Source organism: Balaenoptera borealis (assembly GCF_965194805.1).
Source record: "Balaenoptera borealis genome assembly, chromosome: 1".
NCBI lineage: Eukaryota > Metazoa > Chordata > Mammalia > Artiodactyla > Balaenopteridae > Balaenoptera > Balaenoptera borealis.
The window spans coordinates 144,041,769-144,067,795 of NC_138860.1; the positions used below are offsets into that span (position 1 = coordinate 144,041,769).

The window sequence follows — 26,027 nt, forward strand, 5'->3', positions numbered from 1 at the left end:
CTGTTATTGTTGCATAAATAGGTTCATTTGTGTCATATTTTAGATTCCACATATAAGTGATATCATATGGTATTTGTCTTTCTCTTTCTGACTTAACTTCGCTTAGTATGATAATCTCTAGGTCCATCCATGTAGCTGCAGATGGCATTATTTCATTCTTTTTTATGGCTGAGTAGTATGCCATTGTGTATATGTGTATATATATATATATACACACACACACACACCACATCTTCTTTATCCATTCATCTGTCAATGGACATTTAGGTCCTTTCCACGTCTTGGCTACTGTGAATAGTGCTGCTAGAGTTTTGTCTGGATATATGCCCAGGAGTGGGATTGCTGGATCATATGGCAACTCTATTTTTAGTTTTTTGAGGAATCTCCGTACTGGGGGAGAACATATTTCTGATTCATTGAGATATTCTTTCTACTGCTCTCCACTCATCTCTAACCTCTGCCTTCCCACCTGAAATATAGGTATTCAATACCTATAAATATAACTGCCTACCTTTTATGTGCCACACATTGAATTTGAGAACAATTTAACAAATAAGTGCCCTTCCTCATTCGCTGCCGATCATCTGATAGGCACTCCATCTGGGTGCACATTTTCTTTGACACACCATGGATCCTATGTGTGTGTGTGTGTGTTTGTATGCACTTAACAGAATAATCCACAGTACCCCATAATATGAAGAGACCTATAGGAGGAGAGAGGGAACAGGAAAGAAAAACCTGAGCTAATCTCTCTATAGGCAACTAACTGCCGTTTTGTGGTTATTTGGGGCACTTGATTACTGTGCAAAGAACCTGGCCTCTGGGGAAATAAGCCTCACACATACTGATCTCCATCTTGAACCCCTTTGACAGGAGCAGAATGTTTCAGGTGCAGATTCTAGAAGACTTAAAAGCAGGTCTGTTTTTAAACACACTGCATATTGAACTTTCTCCTCTGTGGCAGGCAGGCCAAGTAGTGGCTTTTGAAGCTTTTAAAGGCTCACTGGCCCTTCAGAAATGGCTGTTGTGGACCTATGGTTTTGGAAGCTTTTTAAAAGCCTTGTGGGCTTATTTTTAGAGCAAACCTTAAGCTTGTAAAACTTCTTAAAGGAACCACGGAGGGTCCCATTGCTAGAGCCTCCAGGGAGCTGCTCCCAAGGTTTCCAGCATAACCTTTCCTTGTGCTTGATGTGAGTACCAGGCTGCCAGATGAGCCTGGAGTTAGCTGCCCCTTGAGAGGGTGTGTCCTAGGAGCCAGGAGACCTGAGACCTGGGCCATAGGTGAGTCATCCAGGGAGGCAGAGTTTTCTCCCAGTGAGTGGAAACCCTAGAATCACAGACTCACAGGATCTCAAAGACTCCTCTGAAGGAAAAGAACCTTAAAAGTCATCCAGTCAGCTCTGATCTGATGCTTGAACCTCCCCTCAAACACGCGTATAAAGAGGTGGTTCCACCTCTGTTTGCACACCTTCTGCTACGAGAAGATCATTGTCTGGGCACTTATCATTCAACACATTTGTAAATGAGTACACCTTACGTTCCTGACACTGTGAAAAGTGCCGGGGATACAACAGTGAATAAAAAATTAATCTCGATACAGACTGAACATTAGTGGAAAAGAGAGATGTGGATGAAATGATCACATCCCTACATAACTGCAAATGAAAAGTATCATTAAAAAAAAACTCAGAGATCCATAAAAGCTTCTGACCAGACCTGATGTGGTCTGAGGGATCAGGGAAAGTTTGATGAAGAAGCAACCTTTGAACCAGGACCTGAAGGATGAGTGAATGTTAGCAAGGCAAGAGGAGGTTGGGGGAGGGCACAGAGGACTGAGGGAACATCTCTGAGAGGCTTTCAGGCAGGTGGGAGTGCAGTATTTAAGAAGAAATGAAAACCCTCCAGGTGTGTAACATAAAGGGGAAAGACCTGGTTTGGGGCTGGGGGCACGCAGTGTGTAGGGCATGCATGGCCTTGCTGTCTTGTTGAGGATTTTTATCTTTAACCTGAGAGAAGTTGGAAGCCTCTACTTCATTTTAAACAAAGGCTAGGCAACTCACACCAGAGCTGCAAATTCTTTCTCATTTGCTAAGTGTAGTGGTCTAAAATATGTCCATCATTCTCCTCTCTTCAAAAGGTGAAGCCTAATTTCCCTCCCTTGAACGTAGGGCAGTCTTATTCTAATTAATGAAACGTGGCGGAAGTGATTCGATGTGACTTCTGAGGCTAGGATAGCTTCCGTGGCATGCTCTGTCTCTCAAATTGCTTGCTTTAGGGGAAGTCAGTCACCGTGCTGTAAGGACACTCAAGCAACCTATGGAGAGGTCTACATGGAGAGGATCTACAACCAGCACCAAATTGCCAGCCATGGCAATTGGAAACATATCCTCCAGCCCCAGTCAAACCTGTAGATAAGCTGTAGCCCCAGCTGACATCTTGACTGTCACCTCATGACAGAGCCTGAACCACCTAGATAAGCTGGTCCTTAATTCCTGGCCCGCAGAAACTGTGAGATAATAAGTTTCAAGTTATTGACTTTTGGTCATTTGTTAAGCAGTAATAGCTATCTAATTCTGTAAGGCATTTCAAGGTATGAGGAGGAAAGCAGGGACTTCGGGGTTAGAGAGACTTGTATTTGAAGTACAACCCTCTAACTCTCCAAATTCCAGGTTGTTGGAGTGAAGACGTGTTACATTACCTCCTGGAGCTCCCATGTTCTATCTGTAACATGACATGAGGTCCCATGATATAGGACCATACAGTCATGCTCAGTTTCCTTGCCCTCTCCCGTTTCATATCCGATTGAGATATGCCACCCTCAAAGCTGAGAAGATTAAAAACAAAAGACTGTATTGTCAATAGGCACTGCAGAGTGTGGGTTATCATGATTCCCCTGGAATGAGAGGGCTTGAGAATTGTCTGAAGTTGCCTTAGGCCAGGTTTCATTAAAGCACTACAGATTTTCAAGTCTATTCCCCAGTTGGGTCAATGAGTTTAATGAGTCCATCTCCTGCCATGGTAAAAGAATTGCCTTTTATTTATTTGAAATTTACCTCCTCATCATTGCATGTCTTATTTTCTTTGTTTGCAATGCAATAAGGAAATAGATTACTAACATCAGATGTGGGCATATGACTTGCTTTAGCTGATGGAACAAAAGTGGGAGTGATTTAGGCCAAGACCAAGCAGAAATATTAAGAGCCATTGCAAATTTCAGCCATGTCTTTTTTCCCCTCTGCCATAAGAATGGCATGTCCCTTCGGCTTGGATCATGGAATGAAGAAGGCATGCAGAGCAGAGCACAGCCACCCTGCAGTGTCCTCCGACAGTAACCTAAGAGAGAAATGAACCTTTGAGAAATTACTCATCTGAGACCCTCTCCCTTGAGTAGGCCTTTAAGGAGTGAGGGTAGGAAGGAGAGAGGGGCAGTCATTGGGTGATTCCCAGATTTTTTTTTTTTTTTTTACAACCAGGGAGATGGCTTTTAGACCTTTCAATAAGAGTAGGAACCTTGGAGGAGATGGTTGGTGGGGAATGGTGGCTTGTTTGGCTTTGAACATGCCAAGTTGAGGTGCGTAGGGGAGAAGTCCAGTAGACAATAGGATAAACTAGTTTGAATTAGGAAGGAGATCTGGACAGGAGTTATAGATTGGTGTTCATCTACCCATGGAGCTACTTGAAGCCTTGAAAGTCAGTGAAATCCCAGAGAGATCAGAAGCATAAGAGAAGGAAGGAAATGAATGCTAAGGCACACCGTGAGAGGAAGTGGTGGAGGAAGAGGAGCAGGGCTAGGGGAGGGGTGGAGCCTAGGAAGGACAGGAGAAGGAAATGAGAGATATATAGGCTACAAAGGAAAGTGAACTAAACCACTGGCACCAGAATTCCTCTTGGGAAAAGAATTGTCTTTTTTTTTCTTTCAAAGTCATCAATTTACATGAGCTTCAAAAGTCCTGTGAGGTGTATTTAGAGGAGAGCACATATATTCATCCTCAATATCCAGTGAGGAAACTAAGATTCAGAAGGATACATTCTTTGCCCAGAGGTCTTTTGTTTGTTTGTTTGTTTGTTTTAATTTTTAATTGTGGAAAAAAATAACAAAATTTACCATCTTAACCATTTCTAAGTGTACAGTTCAGTAACGTTAAATATATTCACATTGCTGTGCAGTCCATCTCCAGAAAGTTTTCATCTTGTGAGACTGAAACTTGGTACTCATTAATCAACTCCTCCCAATTTCCCCCTTCCCTCCAGCTTCTGGCAACCACCATTCTACTTTCTGTTTCTATGAATTTGACTACTCTAGATATTTCATGTAAGTGGAATCATACAGTATTTGTCTTCTTGTGACTGGCTTATTTTATTAGCATAATGTTCCCAAGTCTCGTCCCTGTTGTAGCATGTGTTGGAATTGCCTTCCCTTTTAAGGTTGAATAATATTGCATTGTGTGCATATACCAGATGTTGTTTATCCACTCATCTGTCGATGGCCACTTGGGTCGCTTCCACCTCTTGGCATTGTGAATAGTGCTGCTATAAAGATGGGTTTTGAGACATGTAGGAGAGATGGGGAATCTTAGGAGCATAGTATGAAGATGACAGAAGGGATGTCATTACTGCTCTGTATGAGAGAATGAGGGAAGCTTAGCTCCTGAAAGGGATGGGCAGAGAAGAGAAGACTGGGACCAGGGAGGAGGGATAGAAAGAGATGATCCGGGGAGATGAGGTGAAGTAGGGAACACCTGGGGTGAGGGGCCAGTGAAGAATTCCCAGTGTTGTGTAGTCAAAGATCAGAGATGTCTAGCGTTCAGTATAAAGTGGTTACAGTTGTTGTTTTACCCCATCCCCACTACTCAACACATTTGGGGAAAATCTCCTACACATTCACACAAATGCTCTGTGTGAGTTGCTTTTTAGTGGAAACTGAGAAAGGGACTCAGTTTCCAATCTGGTTTGATATAGGTCAGACAGAGAGAGTGAGCAAAGGAGGGCAAAAGAAGCTATAAACTGTCTTATGCAGGGAAATAACAATTATTCCAGAGTTACCAAAGGTGACTCTCAGAGAGTGAGCTCCCTGGGAATTCACAGACAATTTGGGGAGGAATTTGGACTTCCATAGAATGTGCACTAAGTATTTGGACTTCCATGGAACATAGCTAGGAGCTTGGAGGCAATCTTATGTCGGACAGTGCTTCTTAAACGTTAATGTGTCTCCAAACCACCGGAGGGTCTTGATGAAATGTAGGTTTTGATTTGGTCAATCTGGAGTGGGGTCTGGGATTCTGCATTTCAGACAAGCTCAGGTTCATGGGTGATGGTGATGCTGCTGGTCTGTGAACCACACCTTGAGTCATAGGGCTTTGGATCTCAAAGGGATGGAAAATTCCTTTTGGCATTGTAGTGCCTCTTTCTCTCTCTCTCCTTCTTTCTGTCTCTCTTTGTCTCTCTCTCTCCTATCATCATCTTCTTCTTCTTCTTCATCCGCATCATCATCTTCTTCTTCACCATCAGCATCAGCATCATCATCATCATCTTCATCCTCCTCATCCTCCTCTCCCAGAGCTCCTGAGAAAACAGGGCTCTCCTGTCCTCTGGTGACAGGGAAAGCTGTCAAGGAGCCAGTGCTGCCTTGTTAGCCCTTCACCTCAGTCCCTGCTCTGTCCCCACTCAGGCGGTGTGGAGGTCACACCAGGGCACACTCAGAGGTCCCTTCTGCCTGCTTTGGCCCAGGCTATTAGAACAACAATTTGCAGGGGAGAAACCAAAGACTCTTTCTCTGTCATTGGCCTCAGAACTCCCTCTCTCAGAAAGAGGGAAGGAGGTGGAGAAAAAGTTTTAAATGGTATTTTTCTTGAGAAAGGTCGCTCTGGGGAGCCAAGCATGAAATGAGTGTGTGATTGGGAGAGGGCTGTGTGGTAAACTCCCTTGTTTTCCACAGATGTTGCAGGAGTCCGAGCCAGAGTTCAGGCAAAATGTTTTCCCGCAGATCCACCCCTGCCCCAGAGGCTGTGAGGAAGTTGGCAAACGACATTCAGATCTAGTTGGGCTCAGGCAACCTCACAGAAACAGGAGAACTCACAGAATCTGAGGGGAAATGGTGGCTGGAGAACATCTAACAAGAAAAGAGGAGAGGAAGAGGAGGGAAACCCCACTGAATGGTGCATCTCCCGTGGGCAGAGCCCTGTGCTAGAAGCTTCCAGTACCTACCTTAGGTGTGTAAGGAACCCCCATGCTTTCTCATCAGGTGCTTCTTTTGCTGGGAAGGCTTCCTGCCTCAGAGGCAACCCAACTCACTCAGGAGCATGCACTGTGGAAATAATCTCGGGTAGCCTCGGCCTGCAGTGGCTTGAAGCAGGATTCCGGTTCCCTGGCCAGAGATTGAAGTCAGGCTGCGGCAGTGAGAGCGCTGAATCCTAGCCACGAGACCACCGGGGACCAGTGGCCGGTGACAAGGCACCTGGCCCGTCAGCTTTGTAGAAATGAGTTTCCACAAAGAGGTGAAAAGTAGTGAAACAAAGTGTCTATTAGGAGGAAAAAGAGTACATGTGAATAGGCACACATGGGCGGACTCAGAGAGAGATTTGTGCCTTCAAGGTAGTTTGAATCACTTATATGGGGCATTTCTTCTGGCTAATCATCTTGCTTTGCCTGGCTCTGAGTCCATATTTGGCTTATCTCAGTGTCCTGCCATGTGCGTGCACACATCTCTTAGCCAAGACGGATTCTAGCGAAGAGGGCTATGGGTAGGTTGACATCACCTACTATGGGGTGGTGCCCCCTCCCTTTTGACCTCTGAGGAGCCTTTCTACACACGTGTAGTCGGGAAGGTCTCCTTGACCTTGAGAATGAGGAATATGTGGTCTCTTTATCTTTTATCTGGGCAGGGCTCCATTTCTCCTCCCTCTTGCTGTTGTCTTCATCTTGAAGTACCTGTCCACAGGGGACAAACTCCAGCTGTTCAGCCTGGGGCCCATCTATCTCCTGCCTCAGAAAGACTGCCCCTTACCTGGAGCTAAAATCTGCTTTTCTCATCCATGCTGAGGACTTCTTTTGTGCTGATGCTGCCCTCCAAAGCCACAGTGAGCAAGGACACCCCAAAATCTCTGCCATGCATCCTGCAGTCAACAGAGCACGTCCCAGTCACATCCATCAGCCCGTCTGATCCTCAGAGCTTCCTGGAAGAAAGCAGGGGGGCAGTTCTTCCTCCAGGGTTTCAGATAAGAAAGAGGAAAACTTGAGATGCTTTTTGTGCTCATGGGAGAGGTTGAGAGCACAGGCGCTAGAGTCTGGCCACCTGGTCCGTCACAGCCCAGCTGCTATTGGCTGTGTGTCTTTAAGATGGGCTCCTTGACCGCTCTAAGCCTGAGTTTCCTCTTCTGTAAAATGGGCATAACGATATTACATACTGGAGGTCGTTGTGGTGAAGACTAAAAAGCAGAAGTCAAGTACTTAACCTTGGGTTTATAGGAACTGCCCTTCAGTTCTTGAGGAGGGAGAGGAGAAAAAGATGGAGGTTAAGTGACTCTCCCAAGCCCAGAAAATGGTGGCACCAGATCTAGAACTCAGTATTTCTGAGGCTAAATTCAATACTTTTCCACTATATTCAATATCTTGCATTCCCAGGCCCACCAAAGACTGAAACCCTCCCCTGACCCTCACCTTGGCAGCCTGGCCCTGCACTGAGCTGTTCACGATAGGTGGTCACTCGCTGAATAGGGGTTGGGATGCCCTCCTTCCCCCGACCCCAAAAACCTGAAAGGGCTGTGTCAGCCCTTCCGACCTTGAAGTTAGACACTGCCCTTTCCCCTTCAGCCTCTTTTCAAATACAAACACCCTCGCAGGGTGGAGGGAATGGAGGGAACCTCCCTCTGCCGAAAGCCTGTCCTGGTCCAGTCACTCCACAGATGCTGACCCGCTGCTCGTTCACAACCATTGTGCAAGTGGTGTTATTTCCCGTGTCACACGTGAAGAGAGAAAAGCCCAGAGAGGTTAAGCAACTTGCCTGAGGTCACACACTAGCACTGATGGCACAAGGAACCAGGAGGCCCAGTGGCAGTGTCTGTGCTCATAACCTTTAGGGTATAGACCCCAACCTGGTGCTCCTTCTATCTCCTAAGAGGAGGGGAAGACGAATAGTTCTAGAAGGCTCCCCCGCACAGGATGCTTTCTAGCTTGTGTCGCCCTCCCTTGCTCACTCTCTCTAGTCTGTTCCATATCAACCCAGACAGAAAACTTAATCCCTTCCTCAGTTTCCACCAAAAGAAGAATACTTTATCTCATCTGATCCTCCAGCAGCACTTGGAGGGGGTCATTAGTGCCCTTAGTTTGACAGCAGATGAACCTCAGAGAGGTGAAGTAACTTGCCCAGAGGACATAGATCTGTTAAATAGGGGATCAGCTAGTGCTTCCTATACAACCCCACCTCCAAGCTGGCAGGCAGCGTCGAACACCCTAGGGGGCCTTCATCAGATTCTTTCAGGATGTCACAACAGGCACTTGGGGTTGGGCAGGCCCTAAGTCTAGCCCCTCCAGAAACAAGCCTCATTCGCCAGGGCGGGGAGGACATCGGGGAGCCTTAGGAGGTGATGAGGGGGCTGTCCAGCAAAGCAGGCGGAGCAGGTTTCCAGAGAGTTTGGGGTGGGAATGAGCGAAAGGTCCAGTCAGGCTCTCAGGTCAGGAGTTTCAGCTGTTTTCCAGAGAGTGAGTCTGGGCCACCGAGGATCTGTGGAATCCAGCCATGGGATTGGGGGGAATCCACAGCATAGGGTCGGGGAGTCAGCAGGAGTGTCCCATTAGGGTCAAACGCTGAGGGTTTACGGATGGAATTAGGCCCCGGGGAGGTAACTGAAGAGGTGGAATATTACACCCACCAGTCAGGAGGGAAGATTTCTGAGGCCACACTGCCTGGGTTCTCACCCTAGTGCTTCCATTTGTTACCTGTGGGACCTTGGCAAGTTACTCACATCCTTTGTATCTCATGTTCCGCATCTAGGATACTAATAGGATCTAAGTCATAAATAGAATTCTTGTGAAGATGAAATAGATGAGAAGAAGCTGCCGGACATCTGTGAACTGGCCCAGCACTAAAAACAAGGTTGTTAGGTGCTGGCCTCGCCCTTGTAGCCAGGCTGCAGTGTTCTCTTGCTGAACATAAATCATCTCACAAATGAGACCAAAAAAGGGCTATTTTATATTTTTTCTAAACATTTACAGAAACGGGGTCACCATGCAAACCACAAAAATACCAGACGTCCCCCTTTCCCAGCTAATATGCGTGAGTGACTGCTGCCTCTGTATTAATTACTTCTTTAGCCTCTTTCTGTTCTTCCCTCTTTCTAGATAAGATCCACTAAGGTATCAAATCAGAATTATCCTTGCTTCTTTTTTTTTAATTTTATTGAAGTATAATTGATTTACAACATTGTGTTAATTTCTTCTGTACAACAAAATGACTCAGTTATACATATACATATGTGTGTGTGTATATATATATATATATATATATATATATATATATATATATATATATATATATACACACACATATATATATATACACACACATTCTTTTACATATTCTTTTCCATTATGGTTTATCACAGGATATTGAATATAGTTCCCTGTGCTATACAGTAGGACCTTGTTGTTTATCCATCCTATGTATAATATTTTGCCTTATCCTTGCTTCTTGATAGCACCCAATACCGAGCAAACCCCTACTTCCTTGAACTCTCTCCAAGATCACCTGACTTCAGTTCCTTTAAGTACACATCCTATAAGTCCTTTCTGTCACCCTCTGCTGAAACACCCAATGGTTCCCTGTGATGTGCACGCTCCCTCATTACAATGAGTCCATCAACCCAACGTTCAACTACAGATTGTTCCTCGTGGTCTTTGTCTGGAGGGCATGGACACAGTTAATAAATGAAGCAAGTAGAACAGTTCCTGGCACACAGTAAACACCATGCTGGTGATGCCATCATAATTACTGGGTAGGTTACCAAGGCAGCCTCAGGGACAGGAAAAAAGCATCAGGACAGAGGCCAAGTGGAACAGTGGATTTAGGTCCAGGAGACTTCAATTTAATCCCTACCTGCCATTCCAAATAGTAACTCACATTTTATTGTACACTTCAAAAGAGCCAGACACTGAGCCAGAGCTCAGGCAGAGCTGAGAGTTTGATGTGAAGAATCTCACTTATTCACTGGGGTGCCATGGGCAAGTTGCTTAAGCTCTCTGAGCCTCAGGTTTTCCATCTATAAAAAATGGGAAAAATAAAAATACAGGTTTGTTGCGAGGCTCCAATGAGAATGAGTGTGCCGTAGTCTAGGTTATGATCATAAAGCTTCCAATTATTCCAGCTTGTACCCAAGGCTGGCAAAGGACAGAGAGCAAGGCTGATTTAGAGTCAGATTCCTGAAATTCCTGCATTTTTTTTACCTTCTTGCAGAGGAGGCCTGGACTGCCATCCTGAATTGTGTGGCTCTGTGGGAATGGTGAAAAGCCATCTGTCAGGAACCCCTTCCTTGGCCTCAAGTTTCCGTGTAGCTCCTTTTCCAGGGAGACCAGGAATGATGAAAAGCTTTTGGCTCCATGTCACTTATTAATGTGACCAAGGCACTTATTTGAGACCCGGTTTTCCAACAAAGTGGAATAAAGTTAATTTCTACCCCACATGTTTGTGGTGGGGATCAAATAAAAAGGTGCATATGGGACTGTGTTGTCAGCCACGGGGGAAAGAGGACATTATCCATTCCTCTGAGGCTGCTTCCCACAGAGTGGTCTCCAACTTGGGGACCCAAGTGTCTGCTCTCCGAGGGCTGAGCTATTGGCCATTGGCCAAGGTGCTTGTTCATGCGTCTCTGTGCGTTAACACCCTCCTATAAAGCTACACTTGTTAGGGAGGCTGAACGGAGCCCTCACATTGGGCTGATGTGAACAGGTTTCTTCCTCTCTTACTTACCAGTCCAAAGGAAAGCAGTGGGGTTAGTGGGGTGGCTCTACTCCACCAGCCACACAGGTTTCTTCCAGCTGATTTCTGCACCATCTTTAGAGTGTCATCCTTCTCTCTGGTTGAGGCTGGGTTGCTGTCTCGTCAGCTTTCCAGCATGCAGGGAGGATAAAAAGCAAGTCCTGCATAAAGGACATTATCCTTAAGGAGGTAACCTGGAGGTTCCATGCATCATTTACCCTCTTTCATGTCCCACTTCAAGGAAGGATGACAAATGTAGTCTCTAGTTTAGTGACCATGTGCCCCGCTTCAATTTGGGAGTTTTATTATTCTAAATTCAAGATCAGGAATAGCAGAAGCAAGAAAAACATCAGGGAAATGAATACAGTCAGTCTTCAGTACCTGCAGGTTCCACATCTGTGGATTCAACCAACCAAGGATGGAAAATATTTGGAAAAAATTCCAGGGAGCTCCAAACAGCAAAACTTAAATTTGCTGTGTAGGCAACTACTCACATAGCATTTATATTTTATTAGGTATTATAGGTAATCTAGAGATGATTTAAAGTATTCAAGAGAATGTGCATGGTTATATGCAAATACTATACCATTTTATATGAGGAACTTGAGCATCCATGGGTTTTAGTGCTGGGGTTGGCGGTCCTGGAACCAATCCCCTGCAGATACCAAAGGACGGTTGTACAGATCAATTCACCCATGAGGTCACTGAACCTGAGTCAGTGTCTGTACTGAGTAAATATCTGGATGAACAGCAGAGGGAGGGTCTAGTCAGTTGCTTGAATTATTCAATGCTAAAAATTAAATGTTTGGAATCATCCCTGTGAATCTTCACATTTTTCAATTTCCGTCTAGATCTTGGCACTGGGCAGACAGAGCCTTGACCACATAACTCAGTACATGAACAATCACATACACCCCCCCACACACATAGGGGTGTGTGTTTATGTGTGTGTACAAGCCTATATACACATGCAATATAGATTTACACTTGCATAGATCCTAATCTTGTACTGGAGGAAGAGAAGTCACACCTAGTTACCTCCCTCTTTTCAGTAGGCACGTGGCATTGGTGAAAAAAGCAGTCTCAGGAGCCAGAGATCTAGGTTCAAATGCAACCCATGTCATTGATACACAGTGTAATTCTGGGCAAGTTTCTCAATTTCTCTTGACTTCTGTTTCCATATTTATAAAATGAGTATAATATCATCTGTCCTGAAATATTGTTTTATAATTAATTACAATGTCATACTTATTTGCTTTTTGACATAATACTTTAGGTATAGTTGGTACAAAATGAATATTTTTAGTTATTTTGTTATGGTTAGGCAACTGAGGCCCAGTGCAAGTTAATGGCAGACCAGGAATTTCCCATCTCCCTCCTTAATATAAAGCAAGATCTTTTTAAACTTGTACTGCTCTCAGATACACTTATTTGTTTTTCAAAATTAAGTCCTTTTTTAAAAGTACATTGTTTATTGAAGTAAACATACATACAGAAAAGTACATAAATCATAAGTGTATAGCTCACTGATTTTTCCAAATAAGGAATCTGCCCCACGTTATTAGCACTGACGTCAAGAACCAGAACATCACGAGCACCCCGGCAGCCCCCTTATTACCCTCTCTGAAAGTAACTACTACCTTAGATTACAGATTAATTTTGCCTTTTTATACTTTATACAAATCGAATCACAGATAGATGTTATTATGTCTGGCTTTTTTTTACTCTACACGATGTTTGAGACATGTATCCATACTGTGTGTAATTGTGGCTTGCTTGATCACTCTTGTTGCTGCACGGTGTTCCAGTGAATATACTACATTTCACTGATCCATTCTACTGTTGACAGGCATCTGGGTGGTTCCTGAGTTTGGGCTATTATCAATAACGCTGCTTTAAAAATTCTTGCATGTGTCTTTAGTGAATGCATTTCTGTTGAGTATATATCTGTGAATGGAATTTCTGAATGTTAGGATTTGTACATATTCACCTTTTGTAGATACCCTCATGAAGTTTTACAAAGTAACTGAAGTGTTCCCTGCTTTTAATTTGTAGGAACTCAAGATAGTTCCATCTGCTCCCAATCTCTCTCTCACTGGACTTGTACCTCCTGGAATGCAGGAATTGTACTCTTAGTCTTTGGGTATAAGGAATCAATTGCTCTTGGGTAACCCAATGTCTTAGTTATCTATTGCTACACAAAAAAATCCCCTCCAAATATAGTGACCTAAATAAAAAATACATATTTATTATCCCTCATGGTTTTCGTGGGTCAGGAATTGGGGAGTGACTTGGCTGGTGGTTCAAACCTTAAGACTCTAATGAGATTGAATCAGATGTTGGTCTAGGCTAAAGTCATCTGAAGTGTTGACTGGGTCTAGAAGATCCACTTTCAACGTGGGTCTCTCATATAACTGAGAAGTTGGTGCTGACTGTTGGCAGGAAGCCTCAGTTTTTTTCCACATGAGTCTATTCTTAGGGTTGCTTGAGTGTCCTCACAACATGGTGGCTGGCTTCCCCCAGTGTGAGCAATCCCAGAGCCCAAGGCAGAAGCAGCAATGTGTTTTATGACCTCGCCTTGGACATCACACACAGTCACTTTCTCAATATTCTAAGGATCACCCAAGTCATCCTTATTCAACATGAGAGTGTACTACACTAGGGCATGGCTATCATAAAGTGAGGCTCATTCAGGGCCATTTTGGAGGATGATACCATATCATTAAGCCCTTCCTGCTACTAATTAAAGACTTTTTTTGGTGACAACTGGAGTCCTAAGTGATTAGCACAGGGAGCATGTAAATTTTGATGGACAAATAGAGAGAAACAAGAAAGAATACATAGAACAAGTTGAGTCCAGGGAGAAGGGCAGGCTTGAATATAGCAGCCAAGAGGCAGCTTTAGCATTTTGAGTGTCTGAATAGGAGTGAATAAATAAATAATGTGTGAGTTTGGGGTTGGGGCATGGGGTGAGGGCCTGTATGTAGAGGACCAGAAATATTTTTCTTTGTTTACCAATTAGATCATGGTTTTGGACCATGAAGACTCAACTCCAGCATTGCTGATATAAAAGTAGTAGCCCAAATTGAGTATTCTCAACTTTTCTCACAGGTTCTTCAATTTACTATCCATCCATCAATCCATGTATCCATCTTTTATTAAGCATCCAGCAAATACCAGGTTCTGTTCTAGAAGGTGATGGGGGGGGTACAGAAATGAACAAATGCACCAGCCTGACACGGGAGATGACAAACAGGGAACTGACATTTATTGTGCACCTACTACTGTGTTCTAGTACTTTTGCATTTATTGTATTAAATAATTCTCATAACTACTCTAGATGTTGGGCATAATGATTCCCACTTGGCAGATGGATAAACTGAGACTTGAAAATTCACTTGATTTACTCAGAGTTGGAGCTGAAAAGTGGTGAGGCGGAATCCTCTGCAGATACAAAGTAGAAAGTGATTAAATGTGAAAGAAAATACACATATAGTACAATGACAGCTCAGAGAATGGAGCGAGTTCTTTGGCCTAGGGAGGTAAAAGAAGGCTTCATGGAAGAGGTGGCATTTCAGCAGGATCTTGACTGATGAGTAGGAGATGGTGGGAAAAGGCAATATGTGAGGAGTAAAGAATGTCTAAAACAAAGGCATAAAGGTAGGAATGGATATTAATAATGATGATACATACAGAGATGCACAGAGACATACACATATAATGTGGCTAGAGAAATGTGCATAAAGGAAAGAACTGGCTGATAGAGGTGAACAATAGGTGTCTGGGTCGCAAGGTAGATACCAGACCTAGTTGTTCATTAATGCAACAGGAATTCAGAGAAGGCTAGATCATCATTTGGACAACTGAGTGTGAACTACTTTTGGACTGTGTGGATAACATCTTCTTTAAGGTTATTAAAAATTACATTGTGAGTATACCTTCACACCCAGCAAAAAATGTTGATTAACAAACTATAGAAGATTATGGAAATTATTGAATAAAAAATGAGAAGTGCCATTGATCGGTAACAGTCACATGCTGATGGTGAGGTCTGCTGCTAGTTAATGATGAGGGAAGAATTCCTAGAAAAGACAGCAGGCCCTGAGGCTAGTGAGTACCAGAGAAATCCAAGAATCTCAGAGCTGGGAGTCACCTGAAGGATTATTTACTCTAATTTTGCAGTTTACATATGAGAAAGCCAAGGCCAGGAAGTAGGAGTGACTTGTTCTTCTAGAGAGAGCTCCTTCTACTACACCTCAGCCTTGCGAGAAGAACAGGACATAATCCCTGACCTGGAAAAAGCTATGAGAGTGGAGAGTGCTGTGAAAATTGCTAGGTTTAAAACATGTTAGGAGTTGAATTGTGTCTTCCTCAAATTCATAATTTGAAATTCTAACCTCCAGAACTTCATAATATGGCCTTACTTGGAAACAGGGTCAGTGCAGATGAAATTAATTAAGATGAGGTTCATATTAGAGTAGAGTAGGCCCTGGATCTAATATGACTGGGGTCCTTATTAAAGGGGAAGTTTAGATGTGCACACAGGGAGAATGCTATGTGAACATGACGACAGAGATTGGGGCAATGTATCTACAAAGCAAGAACACCTCAAATTTCCAGCAAACCACTAGGAGCAAAGAGGGAAGCACAGAACAGAATCTCCCTTACAGCCCTCAGAAGGAACTGATCCTGTGACACCTTGATATTGGACTTCTAGCCTCCAGAACAGTGAGACAATACATTTCTGTTGTTTGGGCCACCCACTTTGTAGTGCTTTGTTATGGCAGCTCTAGGAAACTAATACAATCGCTAAAAGAAATAAAAGTTATGTGGGAGCCACAGGAAGTAGGCACTGTGAGGGAAGGAACAATGCCTTAATGAAACAATAAAACCATACATTAATTCATTCAAACACAATGTGTATGAGGCACCTCTCATTTGGCCCTGGAGCAGATACATGAAGAATTAGAATACGATTCTCTTTGCCTTTGAGAAGCCCAAAGTATGGTCTAGTTAGGCTCAAAACAGAAGTAAATGTTATGGGGCCCCAAAGGAATGATATAGGCAAAAGTTTGGATGCAGAAGGTGACATCTGATCTAGGATTTTAAAGGTGAATGTATTTGCTTGCTAGTTGCTTAATGGAGCTAATTATTCCTATCACTGGAAAGAGCTTCCTAAAATCTCCTCCCTGGTCTGCATCAAAGAGGCAAAAATCACAGACATGCTAAGTTTGTTTAATCTAGCATTTCAAAAATCAGCCTCAACAATGTAGGCCAATTATCTCAATCTCCTGCCCTAGTTGGCCTGCCATTCATAGGGAAAACAGGAACAGAGATGCTGACCTCTGGTTGCTCAGGCCCAAATCCCCTTGGAGCTTCAGGCTCATGTAAGAACTGGCTCCAGAAAGTCACCCCGGTGGGGGGTCTTCCATCCTGGCTGCCCAGACCTATCTGTAGTGCTGAAAAGTCAGATTGTGTTATTTATGTATAAAAACAACAACAAAAATAACCTTTTCTTTCCACATATCCCATGCACTGGAAGCCAAGCCTTCAGCAGGTCATTAATACGTTGACGTTTTGAAGAACTGTGCTTCCAGACCCTGAAACAGGAGGCAGGTCTGCTGGCCTCGGCCTTGAGATCTCTTGGCTTTCTCATATTAAAGACCCCCAGGGTCTCAAATTTGAGCTCCCGGCAGCCACTGCTCTGAGTAATGCTGCTAAAAACAGAGCCAATTGCAGCTGGAGCCACATCTGCCTCTGTGGAATGATGTCAAGGGGGAAGGCGAGGGGTGTCTCCTGACTCTAATTACCTCCCCATTGGTTGGTCACGCTCCCTGAAATTCCATTAAGATGATGGAACCTATTCTGTTAGGTCTAATGAGGGAGAACAATGGGGTGGGAGAAGACCTGCATGCAAGCCAGCAGTCTCTGCTTGGCTGATTACATTGGAAAGTCTTTGGGCAGGACATGCGTGGTCATTTGCCCCAGGCCCTGTGACCCCTTAGAGTATAGCATCAGGTCCATTCACTATGGTTGTTCCCCGCCTGGCCTCTCCAAGAATTTGTTTGTGTAAACCTTGTTCAACTCATCCATACACATGGTTTTGACTACCACCTGGATGGAAATACTTCAAAACTTCTCCAGTTTGTGCCTTTCTTGTCAAGCTTCTGACCCTTCCGTCTAACTTCTTGTCCCTGAGTGCCTCATCTTCAACTAATTCATCATCTTTCCTCACAAAATTATTCCTCAAAGGGTTCTTCTTTATCCAGTTTCCCAAGTCAGAAAACTGGAAAGCATCCTTGACCCTTCCCTTTCTAGCACCTCAAATCAATCACTAAGATCTACTAACATTATTTCCTAAAAGTCTCTTATAACCATTCTCTCCTCTTCATTCTTTCTGATAATTTCTGAATTCAGGATGACATTACCTATTGCTTAAACTAGTATAACAGGAAATTCCCTAGTGGTCCAGTAGTTGGGCCTCGGCACTTTCACTGCCATGGCCCGGGTTCAATCCCTGGTCTGGGAACTAAGATCCCGCAAACCACGCAGTGTGGCCAAAACCAAAACAAAACCCTAGTGTGACAGCTTCCAAAAGGGTCTCCTTGCTATCAGCTCATCCCCAACCAGTCCATTCTCCACTGAGTAGCAAAAGTGTCTTTAAAAAATGTAAATCTGTACTCAAAAAACTAGGAATAGAAGGGAACTACCTTAACATAATAAAGACCATATCTGAAAAAACGTATAGTTAACATCATACTCAATGGTGGAAGACTAAATGCTTTTCCCCTAAGAGCAGGACAGGCAAGAATACCTGGTTTTGCCACTTTTATTCAACATAATAGTGGAGGTCCTCGCCAGAGTAATTAGGCAAGAAAAAGAAATAAAAAGCAACCAGATTGGAAAGGAAAATGTAAAATTGTCTCTGTTCAAAGATGACATGATCTTATATGTACAAAATCTAAAGATTCCACAAAAACTGTTAGAACTAGGAAATAAATCAGCAAAGTTGAAAAATTTAAAATCAACATACACTGGGGTAGAATGGATATATGTATATGTATGGCTGAGTCGCTTTGCTGTGCACCTGAAACTATCACAACATTGTTAATCAGCTACACTCCAATATAAAATAAAAAGTTAAAACAAAATCAACATGCAAAGTATTAGTTGCATTTCTATATAGTAACAATGAACAATCTGAAAAAGAAATTAAGAAAACAATAGCATCAAAAAGAATAAAATACTTAGGAATAAACTTAATCAAGGCAGCAAATGACCTGTACTCTGAAAATTACAAAATGTTGCTGAAAGAAATTAAAGACACAAATAATGAAAAGACATCCTGTGTTCACAGACAGGAAGACTTAATATTGTTAAGATGTTAATATGACCCAAAGCTGTCTATAGATTCAATGTAATTCCTGTTAAAATCCCAATGATTTTTTTTTCAGAAATAGAAAAGCACATTCCAAAATTTATATGAAATCTCAAGGGACCCAGAATAGCCAAAATAATCTTGAAAAAGAAGAACAAAGTTAGAGATTTCATACTGCCTCATTTCAAAACTTATTGAAAAGCTTTGGTAATCAAAACAGTGAGGTATTGGCATAAAGATAGATACATAGACCAATGGAACAAAATTAGAACCCAGAAATAAACCCTCACACATGTAGTAAAATGATTTTCAACCAGCATACCAAACCATTCAATGGGGGAAAGGATAGTTTTCCAACAAAATGGTATTTGAAAAAACTGGATATTCATGTGGAAAAAAAAAAAAAGTTGGACCCTTATCTTAAACAATATACAAAAATTAACTCAAAAAAAAATTAGCCCAAAATGGATCAAAGCTAAACATAAGAGCGAACACTGTAACACTTTTATAAGTTTATGTATATATGTATGTATATGTATGTATTCATATATATGTGTATATATACATATATATAAAATCTGCCTTTATTGATGTCTTTTGCTATAGGCACAGTAGCCAGCACTTTACACGTTACCTCCAAACTTAACAGAAATTCCATTTTACAAAAGAGGAAACAGACACCAGAGAAGATAAGCAATTTGCTTGAGATCAGTCTGATCTTAAGCTGACTGTGGACAGATTCTGACTCTTCTCAAGATCAGATCTCTGGCCAACTCAAGGTAAAGACTTATAAAGAGTGCAGGCTTTAAAATCAGAAAGAACACTGACTAAAGCCGTGTGGTTGTATTGGTAGAAAATGTTTTTAACATTTCTGTTGACTCAATTTCCTCATCTCTAATATCGAGATAGTAATGTCTGACCTTTTGCAAGTTGTAGGTGGTGAGGACTAATTAAAAGGAAATAGGGACAAAAAAGAAGAAAGATCTCTGACATAGTCACTCCGGCTCTCTAGGGTTCGCACATACATGAAAATTCATAGCAAAGTCAGAAGGTGAGTTGTTTGGAGAGGTGGTACCTCCTCTGGCAATGGGGGGAAATGGAAACAAGAAGGAATGAAAATTAGAATGAAGGTGAACACTGTTTCTAAGAAACTAGTGTGAGAAGAGATTTTGGAAACTTTTGTCTCATTTATCAATGGGAAAGGAATTATAAATATGTATGTCATACAAATTACCTCTAAAAAACAACTGAGTGATTTCCATGGACAGTGTAATACAGTAGAGAGAGTGCTCTGAGTTCCAACTCTGATTTCACAGCTTCATATGCATGATGGCATTTGGGCACATCATGTAAATCCTCTACATCTCCAGGTCCCTATCTAAAAAACAGGAATATTAACACCTACTTGACATTCTGGGGAGAACAGTGAGAAATAGAGGTACATATTATTTGAAAAGTTAAAATACCATTTGGGTCCAGGTTAAAGACGCTTCTATGAGACATATGACCCAAGCCACTCACTTTTCTGAACCTGTTTACTCATCTCTAAAAGACATCAATAGAGCCTACATCCTAGAATTGTTAAAGGGATTAAATGAAATAATGCAGGTAAATGTTAGCATCATGTTGGCACATATTAAGGACTCAGTAAGGGGCTGTGTTTATGCCACATACCAACAACAACAGCGATAGAAACCTTTCTTTACTGCTGGGAAGTAAAAAAAAGTAAGATCTATTGGAAATTTTAGGAAAAGAATTCATGGAAATTTTTTTTTAATCCAGATTTCTCAGTCTTCTTAATTTTTCCTTACCCTGGGAAACTGCAGGAGAATGGCATGCCTGAGGTAGTGTGTGTCTCTGTGAATTTTCTTTGACTCTACAAGGTTAGAAGCTTCTCGTCTTCTGAGATTGAACACTCCCAAGACATTGGATCATTTCCTGAACTTCATTTATTTAATAACTAATCTTTTATTGCCTTCCTCTCTTTGAAAGCCAGCGGCCAGTCTGGTTCCCTCCCCCACCCCTCTTCAAGGTCTCACCTCTTTAATCATTTGGATAAAGCTGGGACACACTACAAACCATTTTAATGGGAGTCTGATAAGTGAAGGCCATTCTTCCTCCCGGCTCCTTCTCAACCTAGCCATATTTCGGATGATTTCTAATCATCCCAGCAAATCACTCATGTCATTCTCCCACAGCCACCTAGTTAATATCCCCAGTCAACAGGTTTCTTTTGGCTCTTTTGTCTGGGAAAGCTTGCTATGCAAGGTCCCAGAACTCCAGAGAAATGATTCTGAACCTGGAATTTGCACAAACTGAGCCCTCAGCTGCAGGATTAATATTTTCCCAAGTTAACATTAATAGCTATCATCTCTGAGCTCTACTTCTGTGCCAGACACTGGGCCAAGCACTGTATCTGTATTATCATGTTTAATCCTCATAAAACCTACTAGGGAATGCTCTCATGTCTGTTTTGTGGACAAAGAAACTTAGGCCTAGGACACTCTTACTCAAAGTGTGGTCCTCTGAGCCACAGCATTACCTGGGAACTTGTTAGAAATGTAAATTCTCCAGCTCCTTCACAAACCTCTTGAAAATAAATCCCTGAGGGTCGTTTTCAGGAATCTGTGTTTTAACAAGCGCCCCTGGTGATTCTGATGCAGGCTAACATATGAGGAGCACTGGACTAGAAAAAGTGAGTAACTTGACAAATTCAAGGAGCTAATAAGTCACAGGAAGAGGCTTGGAAATCAGAGTCTGGCTGTCTCCTAAACCAGAGTCAGGGAGACTCTATATAGAGATGGTTCACGAAGATTTAGGATTTGAAGTAAAACTGCGTTGCACCATAAGGACATCTATTATTTCATGTAATAAGTTGTGCAGAAGTAGCTCAGTTCCAGGTTTGGTTTAATTCAGCAGCTCAGTGGATTTACGTCTCCAGCTCAACAGCATCTCTCATTCTCTTGGCCTTCTCTTCATGGTCACAAGAGGGCTGCAGCAATTCCAGGCATCACATTTTGTTCCTCAGTGCCTAGATGTCTAGGGCTGGAGGCAGATGGAAAGGGCCTGTCTCTTCCTCCATGTCTTTTTATGTGTAATACTTTTTTTCCCCCCAAGATGTACTTTCCCCAAAAGACCTCCTCTCCTAGATTACTGCTCAGAATTTCATCATATGCTCATTCCCAAACCAGTCACTGGGAAGAAAAATGGAATAACATGATTGGATAAGACTATTTCAGATTTACCTCCCTTGAAGCACATGGATGCCTGAAAGCACACAGTGGATGGAAGTGCTAAATCAAAGCAATAGGGACAAATTTTGAAATAGAGATAAGTTTGGATTCACAGGATGGCATCAGATATTAGGAATCCAGATAGAAAAATTAAGAGTTTATGCCATAAGCAATGCAGAGCCTGTTAATCTTTGAGCAGGGGAAAGGAATAAGTAAGGACATTCATGGGAAGAGTCTGCTGGTGGTGTGTAGGAGAGATGGGCGCTAGATTCGGGAGAGGGAATGATGAATGTCTGTGAGAGAAGCTGAGCTCTTGCTGTAGCCTAGGTAGAATTTGCCAAGGGCTTGGTCTAGGTAGGTGGCATGGGTAATGAGGGTGGCTGAAGATAAGAGTCATTTGGAAGGAAAATTGGCAAGAGCGGGTGACTGATTAGCCATGGGGAGATAAAGAAGGGGGCAAATCAGGGGTTACATGCTGTCTTCATGTCTGTGACCAGTTCTCCCGCTCCTCTGGGGCCATGGTGAAAAGAGCTAACTCCTGCAAAAGGAATTTAAGCAAGTTAAAGGAAAACTGTCAGATGTATAATGGGTTATTTAGGGGTATATGCTTAAGTTCTTAAATTCAGTGCTTGGCTCTAGGATATAATAATAATAGTAATAGTTGCATTTAGTGCCAGCCTATTATGTCTTGCTGTTTTATTTTTATTGTAGAAAATTTTATACATATAGCGAAGTAGGGAAAATAATATAGTGAACCTGCATGTACCTATTAACCAGCCTCAACATGATCAAATCCTGGCCAATCAACCTTTTTTCCCCTATTCCCTCACTTACTCTTCACCAACAACTCCAACCTAGGTTATTACTTTTTTGAGTAACAACTTTACCGAGATATAATTAACATGCCATACAATTCACATATTTAAAGTGTGTAATGCAATAGTTTGTAGTACATTCATAGAGTTGTGCAACCATCACCACAATCAATTTTAGAACATTTCATCACCCCAAAAAGAAATTCCATACTCTTTAGCTATCACCCCCTGTTCCTGCATCCCTCTTCCCCCAGCCCTAAGCAACCACTAATCTACTTTCTGTCACTATAGATTTTCCTATTATGGATATTTTATATATCCATATGTTTTATATAAATGGAATCATACAATATGTAGTCTTTTGTGACTGGCTTCTTTCATTTAGCATCATGTTTTCTAGGTTCAGCCATCTTGTAGAATCTATCAGCATCTTGTAGAATCTTCATCTCTTTATATTGCCAGATAATACCCCGTTGTATGGATATACTACATTTTATATATCCCATCAGCAATTGATGGACATTGAGTTCCACTTTTTGGCTATTATGAAAAATGCTACTATGAACATTTGTGTACAAGAACATTCATATACAAGTGGACATATATTTTCATTTCTCTTGGGTATACACCTAGGAGAGGCATTTCTGGGTCATATGGTAACTCTACATTTAATCTTTTAAGAAGCTGCCAGACTGGTTTCCAAAGTGGCTGCACCATTTTACATTCCCACCAGCAGCGTATAAGGATTCTAATTTCTCCACATCTTCCCCAACACTTTTTATTATTTTTATTTATTTATTTTAATTTTTTAAGGACTTTATTTTTAGAGCAGTTTTATGTTCTCAAAACTGAGAGGAAGGTATAATTTCCCATGTAATCCCTGCCCCCATGCATGTATAACATCCCCTATTATTAGCCTCCTCCACCACAATGGTACATTTGTTACAATTGATGAACCTATATTGACACATAATAATCACCCAAAGTCCAGTTTACATTACAATTCATTCTTGGTGTTGTATAGTCTATGAGTTTAGACAAATGTATAATGATATATATCCATCCTTATAGTATTATACAGAGTATTTTGACTGCCCTAATAATAATTCTGTCCTAGTTGTTTTTTTTTTAAACCGTTTTTTTTTTTTTTTTTTTTTAATTTATTTATGGCTGTGTTGGGTCTCCATTTCTGCACGAGGGCTTTCTCTAGCTGTGCCAAGCGGGGGCCACTCTTCATCGCGGTGCGCGGGCCTCTCACCATCGCGGCCTCTCCCGTTGCGGAGCACAGGCTCCAGACGCGCAGGCTCAGCAATTGTGGCTCACGGGCCCAGTTGCTCCGCGGCATGTGGGATCCTCCCAGACCAGGGCTCGAACCCGTGTCCCCTGCATTGGCAGGCAGATTCTCAACCACTGCGCCACCAGGGAAGCCCCGTCCTTGTTGTTTTTATTAGCATTTCCTTGATTGCCAAGGATGTTGAGCATTTTTTCATGTGCTCATTGGCCATTTGTATGGTAGTCTCCTCTTATCCTCATTTTCACTTTCTGCGGTTTCTATTACCCACAGTCAACCATCATCTGAAAGTATTAAATGGAAAATTTCAGAAATAAGCAATTCATAAATTTTAAATTGTGCATTGTTCTGAGTAACACGATGAAATCTCATGCAGTCCCATTCCGTCCCACCCAGGACCCCGCAAGCTTCCATGTCGTCTGCTCCTGACATCCAAGCATCAACATCATCATGGCTCAATGATCCAGGACCACCTGAAGCCAATGATTCTCCTTCTGATGTATCATCAGAAGGTCAACAGGAGCCTAAGACTACGTCAGGGTGCCTATATCATTCACCTCACTTCATCTCATCATGTAGACATTTTATCATCTCACATCATCACAAGAAGAAGAAGGGTGAGTACAGTATAATAATTTTGAGGGGGAGCCAGAGAGAGAGAGAGAGAGAGACCACATTCACATAAATTTTATTACAGTATATTCTTATAATTGTTCTATTTTATTATTAATTAATGTTGTTAAATTCTTACTGTGCCTAATTTATGAATTAAACTTTATCATAGCTATACATGTGTAGGAAAAAACATAGTATATATAGGGTTCAGTACCATTTGCGATTTCAGGCATCCATTGTGGGTCTTGGAACTTATTCCCAATGGATAAGGGGGGACTACTTAGAGAAATATGTATTCAGATCATTTGTCCATTTTTAATTGGGTTGTTTGTCTTTTTTTATTGAGATGTAAAAGTTCTTTATATTTTAAAGATATGTGTCTTATCAGATACATAATTTGTAAATATTTTCTCCCATTCTGTGGGTTGTCTTTTTCCTTTCCGGATAGTGTCCTTTGAAGCACTAAAGATTCTGATTCTGATGAAGTCCAAGTTATCTATTTTTTGTCTTTTGTTGCTTGTATTTTTGGTGTCATATCTAAGAAATAGTTGCTTAATTCAAGATCACAAAGATTTACACCTATGCTTTCGTATAAGAGTTTTATCATTTTAGCCCTTATATTTAGGTGTTTGATTCATTTCAAGTTAATTTTTATAGATGGTGTGAGTGACAGAACCAGATCCACGGGCTGTGCCCTTTCTATTACACCATCATCCACTGTGGCCAAAGCACAGTGAAATACGGTAATAGTGAGGATAGCCTGACCCAGGCAACCCTTGCCTTCAATTCTTTGAAGGTATCATTTAACTTGTTTACTTTCTTCGCTGGCACCACCACCATCTCTATTTGCCCTTCATTCAGTGTTCTACCCATCAGGAGAGAGAAGGACAGCTCTCTTAAAAACTCATAGATTACCTCCTCAGAACTCAGAGAGAATGTGAAGTAGAAAAATCCAGAGCTCAAGGTGAGGAGATTGAATTTGCATCCATCTTAAAGGTAACCCTGTCCATTCTAAAGTGAGGAGCAGGTTGAACAATCTTAACTTTCAAATGGGAATTGAAATTTTGTTTACTAGAAGGCTGACTTGAATTGCCACATCTTAGCATTGAAAGACACCTTCAGGTGGAGTTTGTCTGACTTCTCATTTGGCACATGGAAAAATGTCCGCTGACTTCTTCAAAGTTACAGGCTAGTTGGTGGCAGAAAGGGGACTCAAAGGCAGGTCCTCTGATTCCACTTTTCAGGAATATCAGAATTTTCATCTGTTCCTCGAGCCTACCAGGCATGAGTGCCAGATAACCTGCCCTCACCAAGCAAAGGGTATATAATAATATCATGAGACTCTAAAAAAATTAGAGGAAGCTGGAAAAAGGAAGAAAAATCACTGAAGAGTGGGATTTTTCTGAACCTGGCAAGGGGAACAGGAATTTTCAAAGATCTATAAGGTAACAAGCAATCCAACTTCTGAGTCAGAGGGGTGATCCATGATTCAGGAATTGGAGAGCATCTTGCACATTCTGTCATTTTTTTTTTCAATAAGGCAAAGAAAGAGAGAGAGTTGGGCTCAGACTCAACTGCAGTATACTGCCTAGGGCACAACAGAAATACTGTAGAGAGAACATGGATTTAAAATAATTGGGGTGAGAAGATGTTCAGCCTAGGCTAAAATGGTTTAGGTCTATGCCAGAGGGCAGAATCCCACCAAGTTGGGCAACATAGGGGAGAG

At 42.0% G+C, this 26,027-nt stretch overlaps 1 protein-coding gene across 2 annotated transcripts in view; it reads left to right on the forward strand.

Moving 5' to 3' along the window:
• LOC309613141 (uncharacterized protein) overlaps positions 1 to 26,027 on the forward strand; it is a 241,430-nt gene that overhangs the window by 84,949 nt on the left and 130,454 nt on the right. For both annotated transcript variants that reach the window (XR_014235540.1, XM_082359696.1), the window contains exon 3: positions 24,083 to 24,303. Coding sequence is in view for 1 of the 2 variants with exons in the window: in XM_082359696.1 (XP_082215822.1) it covers positions 24,083 to 24,303 (221 nt within the window). In the remaining variant the exon portion in view is untranslated. The remainder of the gene's footprint in view (positions 1 to 24,082; positions 24,304 to 26,027) is intronic.